Source organism: Bubalus kerabau, chromosome 7 (assembly GCF_029407905.1).
Source record: "Bubalus kerabau isolate K-KA32 ecotype Philippines breed swamp buffalo chromosome 7, PCC_UOA_SB_1v2, whole genome shotgun sequence".
NCBI lineage: Eukaryota > Metazoa > Chordata > Mammalia > Artiodactyla > Bovidae > Bubalus > Bubalus kerabau.
This window is the reverse complement of record NC_073630.1, coordinates 22595201-22621321: the sequence shown is the minus strand read 5'-3', so window position 1 is coordinate 22621321 and position 26121 is coordinate 22595201. Positions and strand designations below refer to the sequence as shown.

At 38.5% G+C, this 26121-nt stretch overlaps 1 protein-coding gene across 2 annotated transcripts in view; it reads left to right on the top strand.

Moving 5' to 3' along the window:
• The window catches only part of PPP3CA (protein phosphatase 3 catalytic subunit alpha), a 323930-nt gene that overhangs the window by 265061 nt on the left and 32748 nt on the right, over window positions 1–26121 (top strand). For both annotated transcript variants that reach the window (XM_055587811.1, XM_055587812.1), the window contains exons 7-8: window positions 4464–4541; window positions 9006–9100. In XM_055587811.1, the coding sequence (XP_055443786.1) occupies window positions 4464–4541; window positions 9006–9100 (173 nt within the window). The remainder of the gene's footprint in view (window positions 1–4463; window positions 4542–9005; window positions 9101–26121) is intronic.

Here is a 26121-nt window from a genome sequence, read left to right as displayed (position 1 = left end):
AGGGAGAGAAACCCTTTGCATCTCTCACTTATATAACCGCCCACGTTGAGGCTAGTACAACAATTGCGTATGAGCACCAGTAAGCTGAAAAACTGCTGCTGAGCATTTAGGATATGAAGACAAATAAACGTGTCTGTCTCTTAAGGCATTCATTCACTGTTACTGGAGAGCAGATGTAGAAACATAAATTACACTACAGCATGACAAGTGATATATTAGATTCATGTGTTACGGGAACATGGTGGATGCAGCAATTTTGTACACCTCAGGGTGAGGTAGGTTTGAAGGGAAGGTTTCCCAAGTGATAATTTAGCTCAGGCTTGGCAGAAAAGTGGTCCTTCATGAAGAAACGAACAAACAAGCACAGGGAAAAGATATGCAAAGGCATAGAAGGATAAAATAGCCATTTTAATAATGCTTGCTGGGTGTTAGCATGGTTAAAGCATCTTAAATCTACAAGATTTATTTCAGGGTCTAAAATATATTTTAACATAACCAGAAACAAAAATAAGAGCATCAGCAGAATGAGTCTAGTCTAGTAAGAGCTATTTGCTCTGATGCCAAAACAGTTTTTTCTATCATTTCTTGTGATTTTGTCTTTTCTGCTTCACCTTTGCTCATGCTCAGTCTCCTTCCTATTCCTCTTTGTGTGTGTGTGTGTGGAATTCTAGCACCTTACCTGTCTACTAATCCCCATAAGTCATTGCCCCTGAGATCTAACACAAGTCACAACCACTAAATGGAACAGCTTCTGCTGGAATCTGGAGTTGCTGCCTCACCATTCATTCTGTGTTGTATTTTTCCCACCACACCATGGTGGTGGGGAGACAAATAGGAGACATTGCTGAATGTCTACTGCTATGGGCCAGGCTCTGGGCCAGAACATCTACATATATTGCTACCTCATTTAATCTTCATCTCAGTTCTATGAAATAAATAACACTCTCTGCCATTCCCTAGCTCAGTCCTTTCTGTCAAGCTCCCAAGCAGGCACCCAAATACATATAGGGCAGTATTTGAGAAAATGGGGGTTTATATTTTAAATTCCACTCTCATGTTATATTTATACTTCTGTTCACTTTATGGTTAGATATAGACTTGATAATATTGATTTTGTCTATGATGCTATGATAATAGTCTCAGTATTCCATGGAAATTTCTACCTTGTTTTCTACTCAGAGAAGACACAGTTTCTAGTGCTTAAGGAATACTCATATTCCAATAGAAAAAAAAAATAAGCATCAAAGAATACAATAACTTCTTCCCCCAAATACAGCTACACATTGTGGTAAATATCACATAGCTGAAAGCATCCCTGGCCTTTACCAACCCCTGAGGCAAGTGTTGTTACCAGACCTGCTCACGACACAGGGTTAGATGAAACCTTTCCAGCAAAATCACTCTTGCAGATAAGTTGTTCCTGAAAATGTGCCCCTGTGGAGGCGCATGGTGGGGGGCTGAGATCCAGCCCACCTTTTGCTAAGAAGGCTCAGCCATGGCCCCTTTTTGGACTGATCAGCCTGGAGGAAGAGACTCTTTCTTCTTGGTGAGCTCAGAAGCATCACCTTAGTAATGAACAGAGAAAGACAGACAAGAAAAAAGATCTAGTACAAGAGAAAGATTTTTTTAAAAAGATTTCTTGAGACCCACATGCTTTGTTTCTTGCTTTATAATGTCTCTATGAAACTTTACTGTTTTATCTTTAATGTAGCTTTTTAATTTAAATTATGTGTTTTTCTTTTCCTACCTAGTGCATTATATCTTCAGAACAGAAACCATTCCTTGCACTTACCATGCCACCCTCCTTGTGTCTCATAACAAACGGGAAAAAAAATCACCAATAAGTCTTTGATAAATTATTCATGAATTAATGATTTTCCAACTCTCTGTGTTGTTAACGTGTTCTGAACTGTGCTTTTCCTACCACTCTACATGTATGTTTTTAAATGCTTTTCAGCTAAACACTTTGTGGTTTATTCTCATTTATATTTCCATAAAAATAACAGTAGAAGGTTTTTATCTCTAATTAAAGAAATTATTATTTAGAAAAATGTTTGTAATTCTTAGGAAGTTCAAGTATGAGATTATACATGCTTTTACATTTGAAATATCTTCTTCAAAATGAGTTTGTTCCAAGTAATAATGCAAGTGTTCCTCACTTAAATTACTGCTATGTTAATTTTATCTTCTTCAGATTTTCATTAAAAATGACATATATTTCCATGGGAGGAAACTTAGATTAAACATGTAAGGTTTAGCATGAGGAAAATATATTAAAATTAAATTTTCATAAGACTAGGTAAGTTCTTCCAAAAGGAAAAAATAGATAAAAAAGAGCAGCCAAGCCATGTGCCCAAAGGAAATAAGTAACAAACCTAGACAGACAACCTTTGTCTTACAGTGGGACAAGGCAATAAAGTGTCTTCTAAAGAACCATTGTGAGGGCACATGAAATGTAAGTACACTGCTTAAAGAGATAGGGAAGGAGCATTTACTGAGTGCCCTTGGCTGGGCATTTTATAGCTGAATATGTAACAAGCAAATGTACTGTATTTTGAAGACCAACCAGTGTCTCTGAAATTTAGGTTTCTTTTGTTGACTCACTGGTCTGGAAAGGTGGTATGCTCACCTTCTCCCAAAGTAGAACTGTCTTTGAAGACACTTGTTGGTCAACTCGTAATCTAGGTACCCTGTGGACATATTCCCATGTAGTCACTTGGGGAACCATCTCCTCCAGTTAGTAGGTCATGCTAATGTTCATCAATTAGATGGTTTATTCATTTATTGGAATGACCTGGAACACTGGGAAGTGAAGGCCTCATGGATGTCTCCTCTTTATCTCTCCCTTAGTGAATTGCTACAATATTGTAGAACACACATATATGCACACTCAGACACATGCACACAAATATGTGTGCACAGGCGCAAAGACTGTTTTTGATTTCAGGTCTAAAAACAGAATCCTGTTTATCATTAGTATCTCTGCAATGGTATGCCATTGGTATTTTTTTCCTATTCATCAGAGAATTCTTAGAAAATCTGTAGCATAGAAGCTATTTTCATCTTTTTTTTTTATAATTGGGAATTGTTTAGTGTATGTTGTGTTTCAGTTGCTCAGTCGTGTCCGACTATTTGAGACCCCATAGACAGCAGCACACCCTGGCTTCCCTGTCCTTCACCATGTCCCAGAGCTTGCTCAAGTTCATAACCGTGGAGTCAGTGATGCCATCCAGCCATCTCGTCCTCTGTCTTCTGAGAAAGGTTCTAGTAGTTTAGATTCTAGTGAATATCTATAATTGTTTATATTTAAACAAGCATCAGTTTGCTATCCCTTGATTTGAATTACTAAAATGTATTTCTTTTTATGATATACATTTTCTCATTAAAAATTCTTGGAACAGAGATAAAGTGAATGCAAAAGATTTTCCATGTTTAATTTATAATTTCAATCTCATTTTTAATTACATTTCCATCTTTGGTTTTGAGACTTTCTTAATAGACAAAATCATCTTTATTGTATATTTGATATTTTTAATGAGTCACAATCAAGAATAAGCCTTAAGGTAAAATTCTGTTGGTCATATTTAAAGTACACATTTTTAAATCTTGTGAATTTCATAATTTTGTTTAGATTTTGAATGACATATTCAGTTGACTTACCCATAAAGATGTTGACAATTTGACTTCTCAGAAGGCTTATTCTCTGCCATTCCCTGGCTCAGTCATTTCTGTCAAGCTCCCAAGCAGGCACCCAAATACATATAGGGCAGTATTTGAGAAAATGGGGGTTTATATTTGAAATCCCACTCTCATGTTATATTTATACTTCTGTTCACTCTATGGTTAGATATAGACTTGATAATATTGATTTTGTCTATGAGTGGATACTTTTTCCAATTTATACACCTCCAGCCCTTCAGAAGTATGGACTTCCCTGGCTGTCCAAGTGGTTAGGACTCCATGCCTCAGCTGCTGGGGGCCCGGGTTTGATCGTTGGTCTGGTAACTAAGATCCTGCAAGCCTCCTGGAACAGCCTAAATAAACAAATAAGTAAATAGAAATAATTCTATAGGAAGATGTAAACTACTATATACAGAATGGATAAGCAGCAAGGTCTCAGTGTATGGCTTAGGATACTATATTTAATATACTGTTATAAACCATAATGGAAAAGAAAATTAAAAAGTATATATATATAATTGAATCACTTTGCTGTACAGCAGAAATTAACACATCAACTGTACTTCAATTAAAAAAAAAAAAAAGAAAAAGAAAGAAAGTTTGGCTATAGGTATTTTTTCTGCCACAGGGAAACACCTGTCCTTAGAACCAAGAAGTTTGTCTCATAAATGTTGCATGTTTGATTACACTTGATCAGATCACATAGATCTGGATGTTATAGGAAATATGCTCTTGATGATTTTTTAACAGATGCTTCTCTTTTCTTTCTCTCTCTCTGGCAGTTACCCGGCTGTATGTGAATTCTTGCAGCACAATAACTTGTTATCTATCCTCCGAGCTCATGAAGCCCAAGATGCAGGGTGAGCAGTCGTGGGTTTATGAAAACCAAGCATTACTTTGTCAGTCCTTCATGTGTTTGGCTGTGGAGGTTCCCTTTGCCAAACTCTCCCCCTGAAGGATTAGATCTAAAAATTGCCTTCTGGTGTCATAGATATGGTGGGATCCAGAGGAATAAGTGGTTGCGGATGTGCTGTAAAGTCTGCTTTTAAGTGCTCTGCTAGCTGTTTAGGAGCCCCTGGTGGCTCAGACAGAAAAGAGTCTGCCTGCAGTGTGGGAGACCTGGGTTTGATCCCTGTGTCGGGAAGATCCTCAAGAAGGAAATGGCAACCCACTCCAGTATTCTTGCCTGGAGAATCCCATGGACATGGGAGTTGCAACACAACTGAGAGACTTCACTTTCACTTTATGAACAGGTAGAATTTTCAACTGGCTGTTTTAAGCACAGTGAGGCCACCTCTTCCTATTTCTTTCAGTTCCTGCTCTTACCTTTGTCCTGTAAGTGAGTAAATTACCAGCTACTTTTCAGTCTCTGTCAGCCACATTGGTCTGAATTACACATTAGTATTTAACAGAGATTGCATTGTTGTGCTCTTGTTTAAAGAATATCATTCCTGATCCTTGTAAAGTTTTAAAGGGCAAAAACAGAGACTTCAAATGATGGGGAAACTCCTATATTCTAACTCACAAATACATAACATGATTTTGCAATGACTGGTAAATTTTTAAAATGTAAACAGATTGTAAGGACATAAAAATTTAAAAAATAACAGATATGCAGTCTGAAGGTACATTAAATCTACATTTGGGATATAGGCATGGGGGAAATAAGCATAATTAACTTTTTAGGATTTGAAGTCCAATACCCTTCCCAATAAGCTCCACTGAAAGGCCCTGTTTTGCTTTAAATGCTTAAATTCATTCCTTCATATTCTAAATTTTCTGAAAAGGAGGAACATTTATTTTTATAACCTGTGTACTGAAATCAGAAATGTAGATGCCAGCATTCTGAAGTAAACCCAAACCTATGAAGGTTCTGAACCAAGGCAGATCCTAAATTTTTTTCAAAATTAGCTTTTCTCAAGCATCAATCAACAAGTATGAAATGATCCAATATTGTACACTCAGTGCTCTTGTAGCTGATATTTGCAGTAATAATGCAAAAAAGCAAAATGGATGTCTGGGGAGGCCTTACAAATAGCTGTGAAAAGAAGAGAAGCGAAAAGCAAAGGAGAAAAGGAAAGATATAAACATCTGAATGCAGAGTTCCAAAGAATAGCAAGAAGAGATAAGAAAGCCTTCTTCAGCGATCAATGCAAAGAAATAGAGGAAAACAACAGAATGGGAAAGACTAGGGATCTCTTCAAGAAAATCAGAGATACCAAGGGAATATTTCATGCAAAGATGAGCTCGATAAAGGACAGAAATGGTATGGACCTAACAGAAGCAGAAGATATTAAGAAGAGATGGCAAGAATACACAGAAGAACTGTACAAAAAAGATCTTCATGACCCAGATAATTACGATGGTGTGATCACTGACCTAGAGCCAGACATCCTGGAATGTGAAGTCAAGTGGGCCTTAGAAAGCATCACTACGAACAAAGCTAGTGGAGGTGATGGAATTCCAGTTAAGCTATTCCAAATCCTGAAAGATGATGCTGTAAAAGTGCTGCACTCAATATGCCAGCAAATTTGGAAAACTCAGCAGTGGCCACAGGACTGGAAATGGTCAGTTTTCATTCCAATCCCAAAGAAAGGCAATGCCAAAGAATGCTCAAACTACCGCACAATTGCACTCATCTCACACGCTAGTAAAGTAATGCTCAAAATTCTCCAAGCCAGGCTTCAGCAATATGTGAGCCATGAACTTCCTGATGTTCAAGCTGGTTTTAGAAAAGGCAGAGGAACCAGAGATCAAATTGCCAACATCCGCTGGATCATCAAAAAAGCAAGAGAGTTCCAGAAAAGCATCTATTTCTGCTTTATTGACTATGCCAAAGCCTTTGACTGTGTGGATCACAATAAACTGTGGAAAATTCTGAAAGAAATGGGAATACCAGACCACTTGATCTGCCTCTTGAGAAATTTGTATGCAGGTCAGGAAGTAACAGTTAGAACTGGACATGGAACAACAGACTGATTCCAAATAGGAAAAGGAGTTCGTCAAGGCTGAATATTGTCACCCTGCTTATTTAACTTATATGCAGAGTACATCATGAGAAATGCTGGACTGGAAGAAGCACAAACTGGAATCAAGATTGCTGGGAGAAATATCTATCACCTCAGATATGCAGATGACACCACCCTTATGGCAGAAAGTGAAGAGGAACTCAAAAGCCTCTTGATGAAAGTGGAAGTGGAGAGTGAAAAAGTTGGCTTAAAGCTCAACATTCAGAAAACGAAGATCATGGCATCCGGTCCCACCACTTCATGGGAAATAGATGGGGAAACAGTGGAAACAGTGTCAGACTTTATTTTTCTGGGCTCCGAAATCACTGCAGATGGTGACTGCAGCCATGAAATTAAAAGAGGCTTACTCCTTGGAAGGAAAGTTATGACCAACCTAGATAGCATATTCAAAAGCAGAGACATTACTTTGCCAACAAAGGTTCGTCTAGTCAAGGCTATGGTTTTTCCTGTGGTCATGTATGGATGTGAGAGTTGGACTGTGAAGAAGGCTGAGCGCCGAAGAATTGATGCTTTTGAACTGTGGTGTTGGAGAAGACTCTTGAGAGTCCCTTGGACTGCAAGGAGATCCAACCAGTCCATTCTGAAGGCCATCAGCCCTAGGATTTCTTTGGAAGGAATGATGCTAAAGCTAAAACTCCAGTACTTTGGCCACCTCATGCAAACATTGGAAAAGACTCTGATGCTGGGAGGGATTGGGGGCAGGAGGAGAAGGGGACGACAGAGGATGAGATAGCTGGATGGCATCATTGACTCAATGGATGTGAGTCTGAGTGAACTCCGGGAGTTAGTGATGGACAGGGAGGCCTGGTGTGCTGTAATTCATGGGGTCGCAAACAGTCGGACAAGACTGAGCGACTGATCTGATCTGATCTGATACCCAGCCAATCACGTCCTCAAATAATCTTTTTCACTTTGGGGGCAATGGTGTCACTGTTGTTTTTTGGCTGACTGTTCCAACTGAACATGTTCATAGCATGTTTATCTTAATCCCACAATAGACCTGAAATCCATCTGCTTATTTGAAAATAGGTTAAGTGCATCAGTTAAAATCAACAAATATATATGTTTAAAATGAGCAGTTGATTGATTCATTAGGAAAAATTGAGGTTTCATCATCCCGATTCTTTGTTTTTATTTGTTGTTAAGTAAGCACAGTCAGCCACACTTTATAAAGTCAGGACACTAGGGTTAAGAGTGCCACCATCCTTTACATTCTGATTTTCTGCCAACACAGCTCAGTTCCATAAGCAGAATAAATACTTTGAGGCCATTCCGAAAGACTTTTAAGAGGGTGTTGTCTCCTGGGAAAAGTAGTATCAAAGTATTTGTAAAATTAGAAATTTTAAGGGGATTATTTATCTATCCAAAGGTACTGTTTGATGCCCATTTAGAACTCAGCTAAATTAGGCATGATTAGGCTGCCAGAAATTACTGACACAAAATAACCAAAGAATGATAAAATTTTGTTTTGCACTTTAGGAATTTTTCTAAATTGATATTCCTGAAATCTGTCACATAGAAGTCATGAGATACCTTTTCACCTTGATGGAAAAGAACCAAATCTCCTGTATTTTTTGATTATTTGAGGACTAGAGTCTTATTTTTGTCTCAGTGGGAGAAAAACAACTGGATTGTTGATTTATTTCCAAAGATCTTGAAGATGTTTCATTACTGATTGATTAAATGTTTATATGCTGAGATTATAGTCTTTGACCTACAGATACCAGAAGAGACTGGTAATAAATAAAATTCTAAAACAGAAGCAATTTCAGCTTGTAAAACCCATATATTTAACCAGATGTTCTTTAAAAAGCAGATCAGCCTAGGCATAATGGATTTATATAGCCATAATAGAATATTATAGATAAATAGAATAATCAGCTTGGTAATTAGTGGTGAAGTTTCTATATTACTCTGCTTGTTTAGTCTTTTTATGTTAAAAATATTGGCATGGAAAACATGGTAGGTCAGATATCTATGTGCAAAAAGTGTGGCCTCTGTCCTGTCTATTGAACATATAGAAATGAATTATGATTTTTCACTGAATTCCACCCTCCCTGGGTATACTAACCTTAGAAAAGACCTATTTGGAAATTGTACATGTGACTCTGTGTTTTCATTGTCACCCTGAAATGAATTGAAATCTCTGTGTAACAGACTTTAGTGAGAAAATTTTAATGTTACATAATTGAATTCTCTTTGAATGCTAAAAATTTAATTTTGTATTTCTAAATCTATAATGTGATATATTTTTCATACTTAGCCTTGTTTTAACTTGCATTTAATTGTTTTTAGGTACCGCATGTACAGGAAAAGCCAAACAACAGGCTTCCCTTCTCTCATTACAATTTTTTCAGCACCAAATTACTTAGATGTATACAATAACAAAGGTGAGTGTTTTCAAATCCCTCTGTATAGTATGTGCTGTCTTTTGGTTTGGTTTTATTTAAGCATTTTTAGTCATTCTTTTTCTCCCTACCTTTTCGTTTATTGTCTGATACAAAGGTTGTGATTATCTTCAGAGTTCCAAGTTCAGTTGGTCAGAAGTGAGGCCCAGGCACTGTTACTTTTTAATTGTTCTCTAGGGGACATTGGAAAAGACTCTGATGCTGGGAGGGATTGGGGGCAGGAGGAGAAGGGGACGACAGAGGATGAGATGGCTTGATGGCATCATTGACTCGATGGATGTGAGTCTGAGTGAACTCCGGGAGTTGGTGATGGACAGGGAGGCCTGGCGTGCTGCGATTCATGGGGTCGCAAGGAGTCGGACACGGCTGAGGGACTAAACTGAACTTAACTGAGGAGAGACTCTAAGGTACAGGAGGGTAGACAGCTACTGCTCTGATAGGTGTAGGCTTTCAAAGAAAGAACAACTGAAGAGTAATCCAAAATCATGCTTCTTAAGAAGGATAGGGATTTAAATAAGAACGGTGGGAATGCCACAGGTAAAGGATTGAGAAAAATAAGAAAAAGAAACTATCGCTTGAAATCCAAATTCAAATTTCATCTATTGAGACCCTACCACTAATCAGATCTTGTGCTAGGTAAGTATATTACTTTTGAATACTTACTTAAATGTCATTTCTTTTTAAAAATTTGAATTAAATTTTAAATATCATTTCCCCCGCAGAGTAAGTCTCTATGGTAATTGCCTTGCCCAAGATCACTCAGTCAGGTAGTGATGGACCTGAACAGGATAACAGAGGAGCCTGGAGGGCTACAGTCCATGGAATTGCAAGAGTCAGACAGGACTGAACGACTGAACAACAGCAGCAGAGTCAAACACTTCAGTCCACTCAACAAGGGATGATTTTTCTAGAATGGTCAGGGAGGGCCTTGTTTAAGATAAAATACAATCTGAACGTGGGAGAATGGTTAGCGTTTGATTAGAAAGAGGAAAAAATAAAGTCAAAGCCACTGTTTTTGCAACTTGTTTCTTTTTCAGCAGCAAACACTTTGTTTTCCAGACAAAATCTCAATCTTGAAGCCTCTTATGTAAAATCAGTAAGAAGTAGTTCCCTTTGATTGCAAAAGCCTTCTTCATCTTCTACCAGAAATTCCCCTGTGGTACATATAAGAAATGCAAGAACTCATTAGGTTGTCTTCATGACCCACTGTGATCGTGTTATTTACCAAAAGTATATAAAATATGAACATGTATGTTTGTACTGTTTTATAGCATTAAGCATTTTTTTTTCTGTTACATCTACTGAAGACAGTGCCCACATGAATAATTTTCTTGACAGAGTTTGATTACTAAGTAGCATGTACTATACTTACAAGCTTTTTAAAAATTAAGAAAAAAAAAAAAAACTCAAAACAGGAGAAGGGGGGAAAGGAGAGAGAGAACTGGGATTTTACTCCATGGAAACAGACCTAGCCTTTATCCATTCATCAGAATGCTAAGCAGTGCAGTTTTGCTTGAGACCAATAGCGATTTCTCGAAAAAGATATGCATTGCTTCTTTGTCTATGGTTCTGATTTAACAAGGTAGAAACTTAAAAAACAATAGACATCAGGGCATTGCTGTCTTTGAGGTTCTGTGGTTCTTTCGCTTTTGCCTTTAGGGCAGACCACAATCTCCCAGGGAGGGGAGAGAAGCATTTCATTTTGGGAACCTTTTCATAAAAGAAAAGTCTCCTGAGAGAAAAAGATAAACTGATAGGAAGAAGAAAGATATATTCTCCAGTTTGAGCACAGTTTCAAAAGACCTTTGTGTAAAATCTCTAAAGTACTTTCAAGCTATTATGCTAACACTGTGTACAGTATGTGGGAGTGGGAGTTAGCTATTCACTGTTGAAGGGAGGATTTGAATAAAATAAATGTTAACGAGAATTTTAAAAGGCAGTGCAGTCAAACTGGGCTGCAAGCACCTTCAGAACACAATCAGTGGAAAGAAATAATGGTAAAGAATTTCTGAGTTAACCATTTGATTCTTAGAAACAGATGATCATAAAGGCCTCTGGAATTATAACCTCGTAGTTTTGATTTGATTTTTAAAACTCTTGCGAATTAAGGCAGCAGTAATAGCTCTGGAAAAATGAAAGAATAAGAAAAAATAAGTTTATTCTGCTGTCTGTTTTTTTGATTGAAGTATAGTTGATTTACAGTGTCATGTTAAAGTATACAGCAAAATGATTCAGTTATACATATATATATTTTTTTCTTTTTAAGACTCTTTGCCCTTATAGGTTATTATAATATACTGAATAGAGTTCCCTGTGCTAGGTCCTTGTTGGTTATCCTATATATGGTAGTGTGTATCTGTTAATCCCATTCTCCTAATTTATCCCTCCCCTCCTGCCCTCTTTGGTAACCATACGTTTGTTTTCTATCTCTGTGAGTCTGTTCTGTCTAAAAACTGATAATAATCCTATGATCAGCCTTCTGTTTAAATGTCCAGTAGTTCTGATTAGTAGTTCACACTTGCCTGCGATTAAAAACGGCTTTCAGAACTCAGTGAGGACTGTACGTGTCCCGTCCCGTACTCCATTCCACGGCCCACTTCAATCCATTCCACTCTTATCTTTTCCAGTCTGCACTAACGCAGGCGAACAGCTAGCCCATCTTCCTGCTTCGGTTTCCTCATTCTGACAAGCCCTGCTTACTCCTGCAAGATGCCAGGGCCAAAGATGTAGCTCTGAACCACAGCTTTGCCATCAAACAACTAACTTATCTAAATTTATTGACAAATGGTGACATCTCTGTAAAAGGAGAAAAAAATTTCTCTTGTGAATAATAGATGAAATTATTTTGAAACAGAATGTTGTGCGCTATTAAGATATTATCATCACTGAATATTTTATGTTGCTCTAACAATGCCACGTGTCTGTGTGGGGTTTCCCCGTGGCTGGCAGCATACTCCTCTTCAGCTTCATAGTTATGATTTTATTTTATGGGTCAGTCTACCTTGGTGACCTATCTCTCTGCTTCCCTCTGTGTGAACCATTTACTTTAGCCAAATTATTCTGCTCATTGTCCTGAACAACTTTCAGCTTTCCTGTTCACATTTTTTTCCTACCCACTTCTTTCCATATCTATCTAGAATACTTGTCTTGCTCTTCTCTTTCCATCAAAATGGACTAGACCCCCTCCAGTCTTTGTGCTGGTTGATCTTAACACCGGCAGTACCAATCATTTGCCCTTGTATTTAGCATTTACTTTTGTTTCTTGTTAGCTTTTCCATGCATTCCTGTAAAATTCCCAATCATATTATAATTAGTTTGAATCAGAGGCTTTTTGATACACATTATAAAGTCAAATAGCATGCCTTATGTACAGTACACAGCCAATATGTGCAATGATCAAAACATTTTCTTTCTGGGAACTAATAGCAAGATAGTGCCCAAAAGTATCCTATCAGTATTGACCCTCAGAGCTTTATGTCTCTTTAAATTACTGCTGTAACCAGTGCTGATATCCTTTCTCAGTTGGAGTTAAATATACGCAGAGCACTTAGCACCTTTGGATTGTTTTTCTCCTGTGAAGATGTTGCTCTAAGGGAAAAGCGATTTCACAATTATCCAGGTACACTCCACAGAAGAAAAATGCAGTAATGGCATGTAGCTACTTCTCCTCCCCCTCTTTCTCCTCCTCATTCTTTTTCTTCTTTTTCAAACTAATTTTCCACCACATGAAAATTACTTCAACCTCATCCACATGCAACAAACCTTTATTGAGAATTAACTGTATACCCACTACTATGCCTGGTACTAGGAATATAAAATAAACAACACAGACATGGTCCTTTCTCTAGTGGGGTTTATAATCTAGTAGTGTGATAGATTGGAGAAGGCAGTGGCACCCCACTCCAGTACTCTTGCCTGGAAAATCCCATGGACAGAGGAGCCTGGTAGGCTGCAGTCCATGGGGTCGCTAAGAGTCAGACATGACTGAGTGACTTCACTTTCACTTTTCACTTTCATGCATTGGAGAAGGAAATGGCAACCCATTCCAGTGTTCTTGCCTGGAGAATCCCAGGGGCGGGGGAGGCTGGTGGGCTGCCTGCCATCTATGGGCTCGCATAGAGTCGGACACGACTAAAGTGACTTAGCATAGCATAGCATAGCATAGTGTGATAGATGTTTAATAAAGAATTTCACCAGTAATTATGTAAGTATATTTACAAAATCCTACAAAGAAAAGAGTGGTATACAAGGAGAGTGGAAATTAGCTGGTGGCAACCAAAAAAAGCTTAACTGAGAAAGTGACACATAAGCAATCTTAGAGTGAAATCTCTCAGTGTTAAAAAGTACCATGGCAGATGTGAATTCTGCTTTAAACAATTCAGTTTAGCTGAAAACTGTAATAAACCTCTTTTAAAAAGTGTTTTTTAAACCTTTATGTCTCTGGTGATTATACCTGTGCTTCAAAAATACCAAATTGTAGTAGATTCCTATATAGTGCCAGTTCTCTGTAGTTCAGATGACTTTTCATATGGGTGAGTAAGTTGCTCGATGGGTGGATATATGCCATGAAAGTGTTAGTCGCTCAGTCATGTCTGGCTTTTTGTGACCCCATGGACTGTAGCCCACCAGGCTCCTCTGTCCATGAAATTCTTCAGGCAAGAATACTTGAATGGGTAGCCATTCTCTTCTCCAGGGGAACTTCCTAACCCAGGTATCAAACCTTGGACTCAAGCATAGCAGGCTGATTCTTTCCCATCGGAGCCACCAGGGAAGCCCTGGATGTATACTATAGACATATAGATATATAGACCAGGGGCACACAGCTCAGTTCTAAGAAAAACTACTGACAGTAAAATGAGCTAGTTAAGTAAGATTTATTAAATGTATTTTGGATTTGAGAGGAAAATCTAAACGGTTACATAACTAATGTAGTATCAAGACCAAAGATTAAAATGACAACCAGAAAAAAAGTCAATTCAGTGTTAAAGTAGCTGAAGGAAGAGGAGGGACAAGAAAAGCATTGTTCACTAGAATTTTGAGAGGTTTTTTTTTTTTTTTTTTTTTTTTGCAGAAGTCTACCCTTTTTGATAGAAAAAAAACGTATTATAATGTTTGAAACTTGACAGCTTGATAAAATTGCTTAACGAAAAGTATTGTAGTCTTACCAAAGCTTGCAGTTCAACATCCTTGAATATTTTCCAATCAAAAAGTAGACAGGGGCTTCAGGAAGACAAGCATTTATAAATTAAAAGATAATGTATACTTGGCAGGAAGATATCATTGTACGAGAGGCTCGAATTGTTAATGTAATGAACCCAGGTAGGCATCTGATTGGCAGTCGTGATTTGAATTCCAGGAGCAAAGGCAGCATTTCTGACGCCTCCTTGCCTTGCGGCTCTCCCAGCAGGGGCTCTCGGTCCTCAGGGACCCACCAGCATCACACAGTGGCCTTGCCAGGCCTGAGAAGCCCTTCCCCGCTGCACCACAGTCCTTTCACACTGGGAACTTTTTTCACCATTCAGGAGTAACTTCCACAAGCAGAGATAGCTGGTACCCACCTGGTTCAGGAGTCAAATAAGAACCAGCTAGATTCGATCCTTACCCTGAGTGGAAGAGGGAGATGGGCAGGGGCGTTTTTGGAAGGCAGCAGTCATTGTCCAGGAAACCTGAATAGCACCTTTGCTCTCTCTCTGTACCGTGTTTAAAAGCTTAGTTCCCTGCAAAGACCCCCCCACATTTTATAACAAGGGACTGTTTCTGTAGAGTCTGAGGCCTTCCTTAAGCATGGGCATGACCTTTAGCCTTGACTAAACATTTGGAAACACTTTGAAGCGTTTGCAACCACAGCCATAACTGTGATCCCTAGTTGCCTTACAAGTTGGATAAAATTAATCTAGAGACTTTGTCCAATGGCAGTAGTTTTCACAGCCTTTACTTTATTCCTGCAGTCATCTCACATCTAAAGGTTTTCTTAATTGGCCTTGAGCAACTGTTTGGCCAGTTCACTTATTTCAGTATAGAAAATGTAAATACGTATTTATGGTAGCATTTTCTTATTTGGTACTTGCTAACAAATGCTAGAGCAAAACAATAAGATACACTCCCTCCAAAAATATTCATTTCTTTGTTTATTTGATAAACATGAGTATTTGCAGAATTATACACCCCAAGAAGATAACTTCTTAATAATGGTTATTAAACCTAGCACAGTCCACAAGATATAGTATGGAATATAAGAGTCTATGAAGGAGCAAAGCAGAAACCATGAAAAAACTGTTAGTATTAGCTTCCTTTACTATCAGTATGAGATGGTAAAAAAGAAATTTAGGTAGACATTTAAAGGTCAAGAGAACTTGAAGTTAGAAGATTTTGATTGGGGTTTTCAGAGAAATCACTTCTCTGAGATAAATGGATAAAACTAACCACAGAAAGATTTCAATAGAATGGCCCCTTTACACTGCGTTATATAACCAAGACTTCAGTATGTGGAACTGATCTGTATTGTGATTTCCTATACCTATAGCAATAGTAATAACTAATAATATTGGACATATACCACTGCCAGACAGTGATCTACGTTTCCATGAATAAACTCATTTAATCTTTCAATGATTCTATGAACTACATTATAATTTTGAGTTCATTGATGAGAAACTGGGACACAGAGGAGTTACATACTTTTGCCAGGGTCCTTACAGCTAGTCAGGGATTAGCACTGAGACTGAAATTCAGCAGTCTGACCCCAGGGCCCACAAGTTAACCTCCTCCTGTGCCCTTGTGCATCAGCTTTGTTATGTGAAAGCTTTCCGGGCAGTGTTTGCCCTGATCCTCTATTCAGCTTTCAGCTTATTGTTTAGGTGACTGACTATTCTTCAATAAGAAAGGAAAAGCTTTTGAAATGAAGAGTCATTTGTTACCACTTTAAAATTGACTGAGTGTTATATATCCAAGTATATACATTATTAAAAGAATAAAGTTAGAGTATCTTTTATACTATTCTGAAATACATAATTTCTCCCTTGAAAAGATACCCTCCCCACCCCCACCCCACCCCCTACAAAAGCACTCACGCTTTTGCTTTTGTTTGACTCTGCTGTGAAAGTGTCATTGCCGGAGGCCACTTTCTAAATAGATTAGTTTTAGTCCAGCAGTCACCTTGCTTACATTTAAACATTTAATTAATGGGAAGTGAAAGTGAAGGTGTTCGTGTGTCTCACTCTTTGCGACCCCATGGGCTGTAGCCCGCCTGGCTCCTCTGTCCATGTGGTGAAATAGAAAATCAAGACTTAAAACTTAGGAACTACTCTCACTATATATTTTAATTAAATTAAGCTACATATAATCTATATATCTTTGCTTTAACAAATGACCTGGATTTCTTAACCAACACCACTACAGGATTGTTCATTTCAGCAGTTTTCAACAAAATAAGTATAGGCTTCCCTGGTGGCTCAGGTGGTAAAAAACCTGCCTGCAATATGGGAGACCTGGGTTCGATCCCTGGGTCAGGAAGATCCTTGGAGAAGGAACTGGCAACCCCCTCCAGTATTCTTGCCTGAAGAATCCCATGGACAGAGGAGCCTGACAGTCCATGGGGCCACAAAGAGTCAGACACGACTGAGCAACTAACACACACACAGCAAGTATTATACGGCAGTGGGTGAGGTAATCCTCACTTTTGGCCACCTGACGAGAAGAGCTGACTCATTGGAAAAGACCTTGGAAAGCTGGGAAATATTGAAGGCAAAAGGAGGAGAGGGGTGCAGAGGATAAGATGGTTAGATAGCATCACCAATGGACTCAATGGACATGCACTTGAGAAAACTCTGGGAGGAAGTCGTGAAGGACAGGGGAGCGTGGCGTGTTGCAGTTCATGGGAGGTCACAAAGAGTTGGACGTGACTTAGTGACTGGATAACAATCCTCACTTTTCACAAAGTTCCACCCGTAGAACCAGTGCTCTGTGAACCCTCATCTGGGGATGCAGACAAGACCTCCAGCGAAGCTGAGTCCTCGCTCCAGATACAGTCAGTGCTGTGCTATCACTTGGACAGGACCCATTAAGCCTCGCATCTTGAGGGGTTAGGTTTCATTTTCTCACAGATGGTGTGAAGATTCTTAACCTGAACTAAAACCAACTTCTCTAGAAGTCTAATTGTCAGTAAGGCATTTAACAGAAGTACAAACAGGAACCATATGTATGTAACAAGTTAAAGACATGAGTCAATGGATTATCCCTTCCTTTTCATTATCTAGAGATTCTAGACCTTCAAGAGACTCAGTGACTTACTTCCACGAATAAAGTAGATGACCCAAAAAATATAGTAGATATCAAGTATATGAGCTTAATATTAACTCAGTTCCAAGGAGTTAATATTAACTAGTTGCCAAGCAACCGAGAACCATTGCAAGCTACAGCTTATGGCTTGACACCAAGTACAAGGTGGAAGAGTGTTCTATAATCGCATGCAGATACAGAAACAGATACAGATAAGATACAGGTACTAGTTTTCAAAGTGCATCCCACCAAAGTGAAAGTGAAGTCGCTCAGTCGTGTCCGGGCTCTTTGCGACCCCATGGATTGTAGCCTTCCGTCCATGGGATTTTCCAGGCAAGAGTACTGGAGTGGGTTGCCATTTCCTTCTCCAAGGTACACTTAAACCCTTGTTATATATTTGGAGTGGGTATCAACAATAAGAGCAAGGAGAAGGGGGTGACAGAGGATGAGATGGTTGGATAGCATCATCTATTCAATGGACATGTGTTTGAGCAAAATCCGGGAGATAGTGAAGGACAGGGAAGGCTGGTGTGCTGCAGTCCATGGGGTTGCAAAGAGTCAGACACAGCTGAGCGACTGAAAAATAACAACAACAGACACAGTGTTTCCTATGTCCATGCCATCTCCTTCAATAGTTTAAAGCTTTAGCTAAATCTCTCTCATTTAGTCAGGGTTGATTAAGTCATATTTTAGCATTGTAATAGTATAGATTAGAACTTAAAGGAATGTTATCAGTTCAAACTGATAGGGAAATCAAAACTGCCAATGACTCCTTCTTATTGACTTAGCAAAAAATATTTAACAGTAGCAATTCAAATTCTCTTGGTGAAATTGTAATGGTAGAAAAGATTCACAGTGTTTGACTGGACTTGAGCTAATTCCAAGGATCAATTTTTGGCTCAAATTCTCTGGATCCTAATATAATGATGTGACACATGAGGTAAGAATTGTAAAATGGCAAAATTATTAAAAATAGATAGCCATTCTCTCCTCCAGGAATTTAAAACTGAGTCATGATACTTTGCATTTTTCAGGGGCCAAAGATTTTATCTGATTGTATATATTATGAATATTAACATATATGTTGTTAATACTTTATTTGATTTTCATACTCTAAATATGACAGAACAGCTCATAATTATGGGCTTTCCTGGTGGCTCAGGTGGTAAAAACATCTGCCTGCAATGAAGAAGACTTGGGTTTGATCCCTGATTTGGGATGATTCCCTGGAGAAGGACATGGCAACCCACTCCAGTATTCTTGCCTGGAGAATCCCATGGACAGAGGAGCCTGGTGGGCGACAGGCCATGAGGTCGCAGAGGGTTGGACAGGACTGAGTAACTAAGCACGCAGCACAGTGCAACTCAAATAAATAATGAGAAACATTTCTCACGTTCGCATAGTTACTGTGTGATAGAGACAGTATGATTTCTACTCTTATCTATTTTAGACTCTTACAGTTTTGAAACAGAATCCAGCCTCTGAAGTGGCATGTTACTTTTTCCCAAAATTCTTTCAAGCATCCTTGAGACTTCCATTCATGTGTGGTTGGTTATATTTTTAATATCCTCACAAGTTACATGTTTTGTGTTTTAAATTTTTTCTTTATTTTTTCTTTCTTCACCTATCTTCCTTCTTTTGTTCCTTCTTCTTTTTTTCCATCTTGTAATTCTTTTCTGTCTTCCCTTAAACTTTTACTTCAACCAACTATTGACCATTAACCATGTGCAAGGTATGGTACAAAGCACAATAAAAGAAAACAAGAAAGATCTGTGCCCTCTTCATCCCTTCTATCATCTACCTTCCACTTACTTTACTCAAAACTTTGTGTTTGAATAATACTTGATTCACAGTTTACCAATGCAGTGTTAAGAAGGAAAACCCATAACACACATCCAGTCATTCAATGACACACAGACATAATCATAAGATTGGCTCAGACAGCTTCACAGATACATCTAGTACAGTCACCTGCCTTTGTGTAAGATAATGTCATCTGCATTTTATGTAGGAGACTGTGACAAAGCTAAAGAAGGTGTTATAGGTGCCATGAAAGAGGCATGTACAGGGTGAGAGGAAGAATAAGGGTATAGGCATAAAAGAGTTATATATACAGAAACACGTATGTGTATTTCGATAAGTACACAGTCATTAGCTCTTAGCTTCAAGATAATTACATATACCTACTATTTGTATCCAGGCATACTAAAATATTTCAAGTTGGTGAAATTCAGTCACTATGTGGAAGTCACTAAGCATTGCCTGTGAGATACGCTATCTTAAGTATTGAGTGATTTGAGCATTAAATTAAAAAACACACACTAAAGATTATTATTATGACAAAATTACCTACAAATTGAAGACTTGAAGTCCCTCCTAATAAATGACTTGCATACTTACTTTTACCTGAACTTGTGAGCCATAGAGTAAGAGTGAGTTATAAGAATAGCCCTTGCTCACCAAATATAACAACCCTCATGAACTAGTAAATTTCCTTTGACCTAAGTCATGCCTTTTTTTTTTTTTTTTTTAAGTCATGCCTTTTACCTGGGTTACTAATAATAAAAAAGGAATCATTTTAAAACAAAGTCCATCAGGCAAGTACAGGACATGGAGAAGGAAAAAAAAAAGGAGAACAAGAGTTAGAAATCAGATTTCTAAATGGAAGGAATCAGAGAGATTGTGTTCCTGGATGCTATAACATGTAGTGTGATAACTATGCATTTATGTAAATGTACATATATGTCTTCCCAAATTTTTAAATTAAAATTGTCCCCCACCCAAAAGTAATCTTTATGGGAAAATATATATTTGAAAAAGCATACCACATAATCTTAAAACACCACCAAAGGACATTTTGAGTACATAGTCCTACCTCAAGAATTTTATCCATCAAGCTGTCATGTCTCCTTCTGTGATAGTAGGACTTTGCCAAAAGAACACACTGATGCTAGTTTTTCTACTAGGGCGTCTGCGGGTAGAAGAGTTGAAAGGAAAAAACATCCTGGGACTATTATGCCTGTTTTTTTCTTGCTATTTCTGGTTCTGGATGTCTTACAGTGATTCTGAAGAGCCCTCCTTTGCTTTCCTCTCATCTTTGTTTCTTTTCTGTCCTTCTGTCCTGTCTTTTGAACGGGGCAGTACACGGTCAATTAAAGTTAAAGAGATGAAAAATGTTAGCAGAAGGGTCTAAAGAATAAACTTCATCATTCCTCTTCTGGTAGGCTCTTCTCTTCTCTGCTATTGAACAACCCTACTAGTAGTGTTGAGAATGCCTGAGGTATGTTGGGAGTATTATAGTTACTAATCTGAAGGCTTTCAGAAAAGGAGCTCTGTGTTTCTCTTGAAATCCACTTGGAATGTGTTGGGCCCATGATTTGGTGAGCTAGTCAAATGCATCTTGTCAGCAATATTTTGCTTGTGGTCTTCAGTTGCCCACTTGTGTCCCACTCTTTGAGACCGCATGGACTGCAGCACTCTCCTGGAGCAAACTCACGTCCACTGAGTCGGTGATGCCATCCAACCATCTCATCCTCTGTTGCCCCCTTCTCCTCCTACCTTCAATCTTTCCCATCATCAGGGTCTTTTCCGATGAGTCGGCTTTTCACCTCTAGTGGCTAAAGTATTGGAGCTTCAGCATCAGTCCTTCCAATGAATATTCAGGGTTGATATCCTTTAGGATTGACTACTTTGATCTTGAAGTCCAAGGGACTCTCAAGAGTCTTCTTTATCACCACAGTCGAATATTTAGATAACTTCTCTTAAACTAGAAGCTCTCTTTTGACCTTGTGTCTTTGTCATTTACTGCCCTGTCATCAGCCTCCCTGGTGATGGCAATGGTAAAGAAGATGCTGAGATGTGTTACCAAGTTTTTGTGAAATACTAGATTTTGTGTCTCATCAAAATTTCAATTTTCGAGTAAGAGAGACCCCTTTAATTTACAGATTTGGATTTGGTCTAGCAAGTTAGCGCATGGTTTGATAGAGGAAATTCTGAATTAAAACCTAGATGCTGTTCCTCAGGTTTCACTATATTAGAGGGCCTTGTTATATCACTAGATATGATAGAGGTCCAGTGCCCCTTCCTATTCCCAACTGGGAGCAGTCTCTTTATTGCTGATTTTATATCTATCTTCTGCATAAGCAAGATGGGACCAGTTAATTGGATAGCTTTCCTGCCATAATTTTGGTATCAGAAAAAGAACTGGCAGTCGGGTCTCCAGATCCAAACAGATTAATACTCTTTGTCTTATACCAGATTTCTTCTGACTGTTCTTCACACCTGTATGTGCAATGGAAGAGCATTTGTTGCCGTGCTGTCTGGTCTGTTCTGAATTATGGTCAGTAACCTAAGGCCTGTATATGTGTCATCTTCTGTCCCCTGGCCTCTAATACAGTTGTTAAAGGACACAAGGTCATGTATAATTGCCAGCGGAATAAAAGAGGCCCTTGATGATAGACTTCATTCTTTTCTCCTCTCTCTATTTCTCAGACAAGATCTCAGGAGGTGGTCTCAAGTGATTCTTGAAGTACAACCGTTTGTATTATTTATGTGGCCGGTGGAGATAAGTGTCTTTCAAGTACTTCACAGGAGAGCATCCTGTTAGGGCTCCAGTTGAGCTTCGTAATTCCAGTGACAGAGGCAGGCGGCAGGGGCGGAGGATGTGGGAGGTGGAAGATGAAACGTTAACTGTGAATTTCGTGACTGGATATTTGGGACTGTTCTGGTTTAAATTTTTTAATATATTTTTGTGATATATATTATGCAAAAAAATCAAAAGTCATGTTATTAATGTAAGATTATTCAAGAAGTGTATTTGCATGAGTATTTTATATGGCTGAAGAAGAGAATGCATATTGCTGCATTTGCATTTTTAAATGAAAGCTATTTTTTTTAATATATTGAAAATTAAGGGAAAAGGTTCTATTAACGGCTTTTAGAATTACTGAGAACATTCATCAATCTTTGCATTAATGATGAGAGCTTCATTCCAGAAGTCGGTTAACATTATTCAGATCTGAAAGAGGTTGTGTAAATTATCTGAATAAACCCAAGTAGTAAAAAGTGAGGTAACTGAGACACAGAGACATTAAGTGTTCTTGGGTCTTGTGAGTAATTCATGACAGCATTCATCTTTCAGTCTGGGCGCCTGGGCTTCCCGTCCAGTGCTCCCTTTTTTAAAAAAGGAATGAACGTAGAAGGAGAATCTGTGTCCAGCACTTGGTAGACCTGGAGTGATTTATGCAGTTAGGATGAGAATATTGTGGAATACTGAAAAGATGAGGGACTTCAGATTCAAAACCAAACTGAGGTTTGCTGCTTCTCATCTGTGACCTTGGGCAAATAACCTCTCTGCTTATTTTGAAAATGTAAATAAGAACCACTTTTTTGAGAGATATTGTGAAGGTATTTGCTTATTAAACACCAAATACAGTGCCTGGTATAGAGCAGATGGGCTTCCCAGGTGGCACTAGTGATAAAGAACCCACTAGCCAATGCAGGAGACATAAGAGACACGGGTTCAATCCCTGGGTCAGGAAGATCCCCTGGAGGAGGGCATGGCAACCCACTCCAGTATTCTTGCCTGGAGAATCCCATGGACAGTGGAGCCTAGTGGGCTACAGTCCGTGGGGTTACAGAGAGTCAGACAAGACTGAAATGACCAAGCCCGAGCACAGGAACACATAGAGCAGATGCTTAGAAAATGTAGCCTCTATTAAATGGTATTATTTCTGTTGCTAATAAACTAAAATAAAATCTGTAAACAGTATCTGCATTATCAGTAGGCACGCAGATAAATTGTGTTGAGCCAGTGTCAAATGAATAAATGCTTTGTGTCACCAGTGACAAAACAGAACTTCTGCTTTATCTATTGGACAAGTTTTATCCACACTAGTGAATGTGCATCCTATTTCATTTTTCTCAAACATGGATTTTGGCAAAAAGCTAAAACGTCTTTAATTGTGAACATCATATTCAAAGTTAAATTAGTATAATAGCTCAGACTGGAATTCAAATATTGATCACTTAGGAGAGACAGAGGGATGTTAGAAAGAGGATGGATTTGGTGTCAGTAAAAGCTGAGTTTGAATTGGGAGTGAAATCTTCTAGTTCCTTGTTGCATGATCCTGAGACAGTTATTTTACTTCTCAGCCTCAGATCCTTAGTCTATAGCATGAGGGCAGTCACATCTGTTTTTCAGATTCATAATAAGGACTAAATGACATATTATCGAAAGCCTCCCTTTTCCCCTGGGTACTCTGTTATAACATTTATTTATTTCTTCCTGCTGTACCATCCTAAGCTAATAAAAAGTGGGGAAAACTTAGAGAAGAAATTACTCTTCAAAAAGACAACTTAGAACCTTAAAAGATTCTTTTGAAGACAGGAAGATCCATTCCTACTAAGAATATGCAGTATTTAAAAATAGTATAAATACCATTTCCATGAAGCTGGTGCTCAGAGACCAGGCAGCTAAGCTGAAAGGACTTCACCTTTCTCATCTCGCAAAGGTGATGTTGTCATTTGCCCTGATTTTTTCGTTTTGCATGTTTTTAATACTGTGTGAATGTATCCTTAGGCTGAATGACATATCGAATCAATGATAGGATAATGAAAGAAGAATGCAAAGAAGAATGAGTTTACACAAGTGTATGGAGGATTCAGTATTCTATAGGAAGACAGTAACTCAGTGTTGAATGTATCATCTGTAATACTTGTCCCCAAACCATCTGTGATTCTGTTCTCTGGAATTGGGTTGGTCAGCCTGAAATATGATTCAAAGAAAAAAACCTCAGTGTTATCAAGGATGATTTTTGTTAATGGTAAGCTACTGAAAACATCCACTTATTGTTCAGCTGCAGTATGATGTATGTAGTATGCAAATCACAGAAAACTATACATTCTTCCCATACTCTGCACTGATCATCCCCCCCAAGATTATATTAGTTCTGAGCCACACTTTAACAGTTGCATTGCTGATGTGACAGACATCCAGAATAGGATGTGCAGGTTGAGAAAAAGGTCAAAGGATTAGGAGGAATTTTCTTGAAAAAGATTATGGGGGAAATATGAAGATAGGTCCTTAGCTTTTGAGCATCTATACCAAGAAGATGGTATGTGAAACAAGCATTGTTATTGTTCATTCACTGAGTCATGTCTGACCCTTTGTGACTCCAAGGACTGCAGCACGCCAGGCTCCTCTGTCCTCCACTATCTCCCAGAGTTTGTTTTAGATTCATGTCCATTGAGTTGGTGATGCTATCTAACCATCTCACACTCTGCTGCCTTCTTCTCCTGTTGCCCTCAATCTTTCCCAGCATCAGGGTCTTTTCCAATGAATAGACTTTTCTCATCAGGTGGCCAAAATACCGGAGCTTCAGCTTCAGCATCAGTCCTTCTCATGAATATTCAGGGTTGATTTCCTTTAGGATTGACTGGTTTGATCTCCTTGCAGTCCAAGGGACTCTGAAGAATCTTCTCCAGTAACACAATTCAAAAGTATCAATTCTTCAGCACTCAAACATAAACACTATTAAGTCTGCTGAAGGATACTTTTCCTTACAGACATAGGAATACATTGGGCATATAAATATATAGAGAGAATACCTGTATTTAAATAATAAATGCAAATAGAGGTATAAGTCAAGGGCTTTGGGAATTCAAAGGAAAGACACTCTTCAGAAGAAATCAGAAAAGATTTCAAAGAGGGGATAGTGTTTGAGCTGGGCACCAAGGTATGGGAAGAATTTGGAAATTCAGAGGTTCTGAGAAAACATTCGAAGTAAAAGAAAAATGTGGAGCTATGAAAGCAATGTTATGTTAAAGATATCATCAAGTAAGAAGAAAAGATGTTAGTGCAGACATTGATGCAAAAGCTCAAACCTAGTAAACTTCCAGTAATTTAAAAAAAAAAAGATTTTTAAGGCCTATGTTTATGCATAGGAATCACATGCTATAACTAATCTTTCACTTATAAAGGCAGCCTAAAAATTTAAAAGTAGTGAAATGATTAATTTTTCTATATTTTAAACCCCCAGACAAAGCCATAAAAAAACTCATTTGACATCATCTTAGGATGGCAACCTACTCCAGTGTTCTTGCCTGGAGAATCCCAAGGACGGCAGAGCCTGGTGGGCTGCCATCTATGGGGTCGCACAGAGTCGGACACGACTGAAGTGACTTAGCAGTAGCATCAGGATCTGTTCAGTAATTTCTGCTAAGATAATGCTAATCATGGGCTTCCTAAATGGCTCTATGGTAAAGAATCCGCCCACAGTGTAGGAGCCGCAGAAGATGCTAGTTCAAATCCTGGGTCAGGAAGATCCCCTGGAGGAGGGAATGGCAACCCACTCCAGAATTCATGCCTAGAGAATCCCAGGAACAGAGAAGCCTAGCGGGCTACAGTCCATAGCGTTGCAAAGATTTGGACACAACTGAAGTGACCTCGCACGCACACACAGATGCTAATCATGCCATCATAGAAAGTCTGCAATATGAGAGTTTTGTTCTTAATGTTTAAAGAAACAGAAGTGTACTTGTTCTGTATTTTTTCAGAAGGGAGAACTAAGATCAGTAAGGAGTAAAGCTTTTGCTTCATTGAAAGTATTCACAGAGACCTGCTCACACTGTGTCCTGATTGCTATAGATGAAATTCTGAACCTGGTTAGAAGGGAGATCAGCTGTGCTCTTAGCATCTCTTCAACCATAACATTCCATATGAGTAT